The sequence below is a fragment of the Thermobia domestica genome, chromosome 16 (genome assembly GCF_964235325.1).
Source record: "Thermobia domestica chromosome 16, izTheDome1.hap1.1, whole genome shotgun sequence".
In the NCBI taxonomy this organism is placed as follows: Eukaryota; Metazoa; Arthropoda; class Insecta; order Zygentoma; family Lepismatidae; genus Thermobia; species Thermobia domestica.
Window position 1 is genome coordinate 180,060,776 of NC_137469.1, and position 9,088 is coordinate 180,069,863.

The window sequence follows — 9,088 nt, forward strand, 5'->3', positions numbered from 1 at the left end:
ATATTGAAGTACCATAATACTGTCCGTGACTTGCAAAACTCAGCAAAGTCCGGTTTCCAAACTTCTGCGAAACGAATTGCTGATTTTCAACAGTCTGCCAAAAATACTTCATTTGATATAGCCTTTTGTAAGTTTTCCGATCCTCTTGCCTGCAACTGCGAAAAAGGAAGGAAAGTACCAGTGCTAGAGGCGCCTTTTCTTCTAGATCAAAGAACCACAAGATTGAGGCGTAATCTCAATTTTCTACAATCTTCCTGGCGACGATAGAAGATAAACCCTTTGTTGAAGGCTCTTTCCGGGATCCCGAAATTCTCATTTTTTCTTCTCGCTTCCATAGGTATTGTCTCAATACATTTCAACGGTTGGTAGCTGTGTTCTACCCAATTCCTTGGGTGTCCCAATAATGCTATTCCTAACGTCAGACCGTAACAAACTTGCCGATGCCATAACGTCAGCGTATCTGTCACTATCTTCCTAATAAAAAGTGCTTAACATAACTGAAACACTGTTCTCACTTCTACATACTGCACTTCACACGAAAACAAATTATTTAGTTAAAATTTCCTACAGCACTAATAAATAATTCAAGCAGCGACAATCACGTTCGACACAGCTGGTTGACTACTGGCGACTGATAAGACCGATCCTTTCAGCTGGGCAAGTACAAGAGAAGAGGCGTTCAGGGAGAGGTGGGCGGCAGGTGATCTAGTGTGATAAGCAGATGCATACGGCATTTGGAGCAAATTATTTATACTATTACTGCTCTTAGAATTTAGCACTAAAGTGTTTTCTTCGTTATTCAAGAGACTTCAATAATTTTATATTAAAATTTAATTGTACGATACGCCAGAAAATCAGTGCATTTTTACACTGATGCCATAACGTCAGTACAAATAATTAACTAGGTTTTTATGCTTGTGGTGTACGGAAATAACCGTAATAAATTTGTTTTATGTATTTATTTCTCCTTTCCAATGCTATTTCAATAGTTTAAAAGACCGAAAAATATAGGAAATATTTAAAAAAATATTTTTTGGAAAATCAGTTGAAAATTGAATCTTTTGTTGATTTTTCTAATATTTGGACTCTACTCGGCAGCAGAAGGAGTTGTCTGATCGAGTTGAGATTTTTTATACGTTTTATTAATGCCATTTGGCCAAAAATCCGCACTAGCCGTAACCGGATTTCGAAAAAAAGTTTTTTTCGATACACCCTACTGCATAACCATTATCTCCTGGGAAGAACTTCCAGCTTCGTTAATAATGTCGCAGTGGTGGATCTAGAAGGTAAAAACTTGGGAGACAGAGAGAATCCAGACTTTGATAGGTACGTAATAGCTCAAATTATCATATTCACTTAAGAAACTGAAAGGGCTAGGACCACGGTCCCGGGTAGATCCGCCACTGCGAAGTGGCTTAGAAGTATCTTGGATTTTGTGGTATTTGCTACTGTCCACATCTCTAGCATTTCGATGTGCAAAAGTGTTATGAACATTTTATGTGTAGAAATAAGTTCAAAATATCTCGAACTAAACCGAAACTATAGTAGGAACGTAAGTGAAAACAAAGACATCTATTTGTGACCCATATCAAGCTAAAACAATAAAAAATAAATTGCGAAGAGGAACAAACATGCCTTTCGGCTTCTTACTTCTTCTGAGGATTGCTGTTTGAACTACAACTAAGATAAAAAACTAACTCTATGACCTATGGAGCCCGGAGGTTCAATGCCGCGTTCACAAAAGATCTCCACTGTCTTCTATTCTTAGCTAACTGCATCCAGTTTCTACTTTGTATTCCAATCTCTGCGAGATCCATCTTAATATTGTCCTCCCACCTGGTCTTCCTAATGGTCGTTTTCCAATTGGTCTTCATGTCAAGACTTTGAAAGTGTCGAATATTCGTTTCAGGATCTTGTTCTCAAATTCTTTCAGTCTATGTTCTTCCCTCAGAGTAAGTGACCATGTTTCGCAGCCATACACAACAACAGGCATGATTACCGTTTTGTATGTTTTAAGCTTCAAATTTCTCGACAGAATTCGTGACTACAAGAGATTTTGAACCGAATAATAACACGAATTCCCTGCATTTAGTCGACATCTAATTTCTCCGTGGATATGATTTTCCTCTGTTAATATTGATCCTAGGTATTTGAAACTATCCACTTTATCAAAAGTATTATTTAATATTTTAACGCATCCATAGTTTCCTGTATTTCGGTCCCGATTCACTTCCATGTATTTAGTTTTATCTGCATTTACTTCTAAACCCATGTCCCTGCAAGCGTTTAACAAGATCTCTGCATTTCTTTCTATTGTTCTCCTATCATCACCTATTAAATTTACGTCATCAGCATATGCCATAACCTGGTGAATACCGTTCAATTCTAGGCCCTGGTTGCTATCTTTGATTTTCCTTATAGCATATTCCAGAACGAAGTTAAATAATAATGGCGACAACGCATCTCCTTATTTCAGGCCATTTTCGACGTGAAAGCTCGTGGACAAAAATTTTCCTACCCGTACTTTGCTTTGGGATTCATTTAAACGTATCTTAATTAATCTAATTAGCTTTTTCGGTATTCCAAGTTCTGTAAGGACGTTGTATAATGTTTCTCTCCTAACCGAGTCGTACGCCTTTCTAAAATCAATAAATAGTTGATGTACCGGGGTATTGTATTCCCACTTTTTTTTGAGTATTTGGCGAATGGTAAATATTTGGTCGATAGTTGATCGATTCCGTCTAAATCCGCATTGATAATCTCCAATAATTTCATCTGCGTATGGGGTCAGTCTTGCTAATAGAATATTTGAAAGAATTTTATAGGATGTTGACAGAAGAGAGATGCCTCGATAATTATTACAGTCAGTTTTGTCGCCTTTCTTGTGAATTGGAACAATGATTGATTCTTTCCACTCTTGTGGCAATTCTTCCTTGTTCCAGATAAGGAGAATGAGTTTGTGTATCTTGTTCCACAATTTTTCGCCTCCAGCTAAAATTAACTCAGCCGGAATTTCATCTACACCCGGAGATTTGTGTTTCTTTAATTTCTTTATAGCAGTTTCTACTTCTATTCGGTTGGGTTCTGGAATATACGGTTCTGCGGTGTGTATCTCCTTTTCTCCACGATCACTAGTTTTCGGTTGCGTGTTAAGCAAATCGTCAAAGAAATCTTTCCATCTATTTAAGATGCTATCCGTGTCAGTGAGAACTGTACCGTCAGATTTCTTTAATATATAAGCACGAGGTTGATAGCCTTTCTTAAATTCGTTGATTCCCTTATACATGACCCGGATGTTTTTATTTTTACTATTATCTTCAAGTTCCTTCATTTTAGCTTTCAGAAAATCGCGTTTCTTTGTTCTAAAAGTTTTGGAAGTTTCCCACCTGATATCTGCGAAATTTTGTGTAGTTATGTCATTCGGATTTTGTAGCCAGCGTAATTTTGCCTGTTTTCTCTTTTCTGTTAGTTTTATGCATTCCTGGTCGAACCATGGTTTGTTTCTACGTATTTCCGCGTGTCCCAATTTTTCTTTTGCTGAAATTTTAATGGTATCTCTAATTTCAATCCACGTATCCTCAACACAAGTGCACTCCGAATCTTCTAAAGCCGAGAGTCTATTCGAAACTTCAATCTGGCATTTCGCTCTTACCTGGCTCTCTTCTAATTTCTGTAAATTGAATCTCTTCGTTTTCGGACAATGAATATTACCTTTATTCAACGATAGCCTCTCTCGTATTATCGCTGCTACCAGGTAGTGGTCGGTGTCGCAATCAGCCCTTCTAAACGACCGGACATCAATTATGCTAGATTGCCTTCTTCTATCTACTAAAACGTGATCAATTTGATTATGTGTTTCCCCGTCTGGCGCTGTCCAAGTGTATTTATGAATGTCGCGATGTGGGAATTTTGTACTCTTCACGATTAGGTTTTTGGATGTTGCAAAATTTACGAGTCTAACACCGTTGTCATTACTTTCCTTATGTAGACTTTCGTTCCCTATAATCGGTTTGAAAATATCCTCTCGTCCTACCTTCGCATTGAAATCCCCTAATAGAATTTTCATATGGTATCGCGGGAGTTGGTCAAATATCCGTTCCACTTCTTCGTAAAAACTGTCTTTTATATCGTCATCCTTATCTTCAGTTGGGGCATGTACATTTAAAACAATAATATCACACCACCGTCCCTTAAGAGTAATAAAAGAAAGTCTGTCAGTGACAAATTCAACCCGTTTAATTGCTGGTAATATACGTTTATGAACGAAAAACCCTGTCCCTAACTGGTGATTTTTGTTTCCTTCCCCGTAAAAGTACGTAAAATTTCCGGAATTCTCAGATCCATTTCCTTCCCACCTAACTTCCTGAACTCCTACTATGTCCATCCTGTATTTCTCTAACTTACTCGTTACGGATTTTAACGCGCCTGCCCTATAAAGACTCCTAATATTCCATGTTCCAAATCTCATGTCCATTTTCTTTTGCTGAGGTCGTGCCAGTTATCAGTCCTTGTCCGAGGCTTTTGTGAATATTTCTGAACAAGTGCTTTTTTTTTACAGGAAGAGGTTGTTAGCCCTACCCAAACCCCCAAGCTGGAGGACCACTCCTAGTCGGCTGTCCGCGACTGCTTATTCAGTATATTCGCAGCTAACCTCTATATCTAGAGGCCCTCTCCTCGATCCGCAACCTGAGGACGCGCCATGCCGTGGTGACAGGAACCCACGTTACATCAATATTCAAAAAGCAATAATGATGAGTGAATTATAACATTAATATGTATTTATTATAATATAGAAATTTGCCCTGTGTGCTGTGTATTTCTAGTGATAGAATTAGTAATATTTTCTCTTCTGTGTAGTTTAAAAAAGCAAATGAAGTTAGAACATAGTCGGAGTATACGTAATGTATATGCTAAAAGGAGAACAGTGTTGCCAAGAGCGTAGAACCTCTCCTCACCAGTAGACATGTTCAAAACCAATAGAATACCACTTGTAAACTTATAAAATCACCAGAAATATCTTTAAATTAAATTTTTGCTCCTTTCGGTTTACATGATCTAATTATAAAAGATGTAGACACGTGGTTTACTTACCTAAAAGTTCAGAAGTATATTAAACGATGCTGAATCATCTTCGTTTTCTTCAAATTCCTCCATTGTTTTAGAAGAGGCGGTTTGAAGTGGAAGGAGTATTTCTCTGAGACACATATGCTGTAGAGGTAAGAATTCTCTGAAGAACATGTTGGGCAAGTTCGTAGTTGTGACAACATTTATTTTTTCTACGGTGTCCAGCACGAATAGATAAAACTGAGTTTACCGTTTCCTGGCCCATTCTGTTTCTATTTTCGTTTTTTTACGAAATTCATTTGGCTAAAAATTCGCTCCACTACTGCATTTGACCAAGGAAGCACTAATCGAGACTTTGCAAATTTCACAAATCCCTTAAATGTATTATCAGAATTAGCATCTGAATAGCTGAGTAACTCAAACCAGAAACCTACAGTATCATTAGTTTGTTGCCATTTAACTAGAGTTATATTTTTGCCACTCTAAAACGATATTCTTAATCGTACTTGAATTAAAGCCAGACACTTCAAGAAGAGGCACCAAAGATTCCTTGTTCACTCGAAGTGCATTTGAACTGACGGAAGAGAGACATTCTTGAGGACTTCAATGTTGTTCGGATGCCTTTGCTGTAGTTGCTTTATTAAAACACACAAATTTTGAATTGACATTACACGCAATTTCTTTTCGTGTTCTTCTTTTAAGCGTGATTATTGAAGATTGTCTACCTTTTTCTCAAACGCATACCCTAAATACGGTGAGGGATCTAAATGTCTCTCAAATTCTACGCTTACGAAGTTACTCTCTACACAGTATGTTGGAAGAACAACTTTTCTTATCAAGGACAGAATAAGTGTTACAAGATCGTTAAGAAGTTTAAAGGGATCTGTACTGTCAGACTGGAAATTCTGATTTTCTTTTTGCAGTTCCATATGGATAGTTTTCAGAGAAAGTAGATACGCTAAATTCGTCTCATCGGACTACATTGCGTATAACATTTCGGCTGTGTTACATTTTTCTTCCAGACTGGTGATATCAAAATTAGATTAAAGCTCATGCCACTGACCAGTTAATCTTGTAACTGCGGTTTCTGTTGGCAACCATTTCGTATCACAAGCACGAGGATATTTTAAGGGATCATAACCGTCGTCCAATGTTCTGTAAACATCACAATACATCTGTTAACGTGATGCACATCGAGAAAACCGAGTATACATTACGCTGACTATATAATCTAAATTTCATGGTAGACACTCTCCTGTTGCGGTAGTTGCCGTTAGTTGAGTGAAGTGACAAACACATTTAAAATGTACCAGGTATGGAACACTCTCTTTTAAAATTTGATATTCCCCACTGTTGATTCCCACCATTACACTTGCATTGTCTGTGCCAATATCCTTTAGCTTGTTTAAATCTAAAGTGAATTCACTAAGTGTTTGATTTAATGTTGCCACAATCACGTGGGTATCAAAACAAGAGAGCTCAGCTAATTTCAGAAGAGTAGAAACTACGTTGTTACCAGTGGCGTGTGGTGAAGGGATTTGTTTGGGTAAGCAATCCTAATTATAACATTATTACAACGATTCCCCCCCTGCTAAACTTAAGCCTGTCCTCTCCGCTGGTCTAATGGCTATTAGATGCACCAAAAGTGCATGGGGGCCCGGGTTCGATTCCCGACGGGAGGTTACATAAAATTTAATTTCACAATTTTTCACTTTCAGAAATTATCTGCCTTGTTTAGCCTAAAAGGCATAATACGGAACATTAAATAATAAAAAGAAGTCATTTCATTTTATACTGAGTACATTTAATTGCAACTTAAACTGTATTGTTTCAACTTAATTATTTGAAAATGAATAATAATGATTCTGAATATGAATGTGCTTTTGCTGTTTATTATTAGGACAAATGAAGAATTAGAGCTATTAATTAAGCATGGTTTCATCCTACAGTGTACAGAAGGGCACAACCAGACACATACGCAGAATTTTTGTTGGGAGGGGACCAAAGTTTGAAGATAAATTATATCACCTTTTGTAAAATCAGTCTCAAAATTAAACTAAATTTACAGAAAAGTCGGAATTTCGTGGTGCCCAGACTCCCGGATCCACCCTCTGTGTACGTCCCTGAGCACAACAACTAGTAAGAGATAAAATGGGAGAAATAAATATGTATGAAGCACGCAAATACAAGTGAAGATAAAGTTCTTACCTCTTTTATTTGAAGTGTAGTTGAATGCTCCTCTCTGTTTTTGCGAAGTCTTCTATCACATTGTCGTAAAATTCTTGATGCTGTTGTAAGGATGTTAACAGTTTCTTCTCCAATGCTATCAGAGATAGATTTGTAAGTCTTTCCTGCCTTTGCGTATTGCGTGCATAGTTCTTAATGTTTTTCAATTTTGAAAGACTTCGTTCCACTGACGCACTACTTGCTGGAATTGTTAAAATTAATTCACATAACTTTGTCACTTCACTATATGCCTTCTCCAGCTCATTGGTTTTGACGAAACGCAGAAGATCATTGACTGATTTGTGATGCATGTCGTCCGTCAAATATGTTACAATTAGTTGTGATCTTAAAGCACTGAAGTCAAAAACAGCAGCATATGTTTCTCTCAAAGACTGAAGTGCTATTTCTGGAAAACATGGGTATTTTTGGAAGTTCTTCGCATTGAGTAACTCCAGAATATGCAGGGACTCCAATTTACTGAATCTTTCTCTCAGTTGCTGTAATGTTACGTCGAATATTTCACAATACAGACGTTTATATTGCGTTTAGCAATCCACACTACTGGCGTTCTTTTGACGTTTTGTTGGTGGTTCTTGGACTTCACGTATTTTAGTCGAAAATTCCTCAAATACTTCTTTATTGTTTTGCAGGACTCTTTCGAATTCCTTCATTTTATCTACACAATAACCAATGTCAGAAGCTTTAGTCTGCAAGATATTATAAAGGGTATCCGTAACTGGGAAAATACAGGCAAATACTTCTAAGAGAAATATGAAGTTGAAGTCACCCATTGCACTTAAAATTCCCCGAGCTGCTGTAAAACACTCTTGATTCCAATTCTCTTTGGAGCTGGAAATAATTTCGAAAAGGCCCATAAGTTCTTTCTTGTGCTCATAGATCGTTTGAACAAGACGAGAATTGTAATTCCAACGTGTCTGTGAAACACGGGGCAGTCTCTTTTGTATCTCTACATCTAGAGCGTGGGTTCTCTTTGCAGATGTAGAGAAAAATGCAGCAATTCTATTAAGAGTTAAGAAAAATATCCGATACTCTCTAGCTTGAGATGCTGCCTGAGAGAGAACTAGATTCAATCTATGAGCAAAACAGTGAACAAACAAAGCCTGTGGATATGTCTGTTTTACTCTAGCTTGTAGACCGTTCAAATGATTCGCCATCACAGCTGCAGCATCGTAACTTAAGGCGCCCAACTTTTCTCCACAGTTATATTCTTTCATGAAGTCACTCACAATATTGTAAAAGACTTCAGCTGTCCTATTCTCAAAAATATTTGAAAATCTAAGAAACCTTTCGTGAATTTCCCCTTCTACTGTAGCGTATCTCATGACTACAGAAAGCTGAGCCAAATTAGCGACGTCTGTAGTTTCGTCTACAGATATAGCTATAAACTTCTTGGATTTCTTTTTTAATATGTGTCATAATAGCATAACGGATTGATTCAATGAAATAATTTTGTATAATATTTGACAATCCAGTGAATACTGTTCCATTTTCTACGAATGTTCTCAGCTTCTCATCGTACTGACACAACAACTTCACAAGCTCGGCAAAATTTCCTCTGTTAGTAGAATCAGATGATTGATTATGTCTCCTGAAAGTCAGTTCTTGTTTACCTAAGAAACATGGCCATGTCAATAAGGCTTTTCATTATTTCTCTGTTTCTTCTTACAAGTTCGTTGTGCTGAGAGTCCCTCACTTTCTTCTGAGAATCCAACATATATTCTATTCTTGCTTTTCCAAATGCTTTCTCATTTATTATGGCCTGAAGATGATTTTGAGA

At 37.2% G+C, this 9,088-nt stretch overlaps 1 protein-coding gene across 1 annotated transcript; it reads right to left on the reverse strand.

Moving 5' to 3' along the window:
- Nucleotides 1-7,835: 7,835 nt before the first annotated feature.
- Nucleotides 7,836-8,633, reverse strand: LOC145672702 (zinc finger MYM-type protein 1-like). Its single transcript, XM_081741871.1, has one exon. It carries the CDS (start codon nucleotides 8,631-8,633, stop codon nucleotides 7,836-7,838), a length of 798 nt encoding a protein of 265 aa, XP_081597997.1.
- Nucleotides 8,634-9,088: the final 455 nt, after the last annotated feature.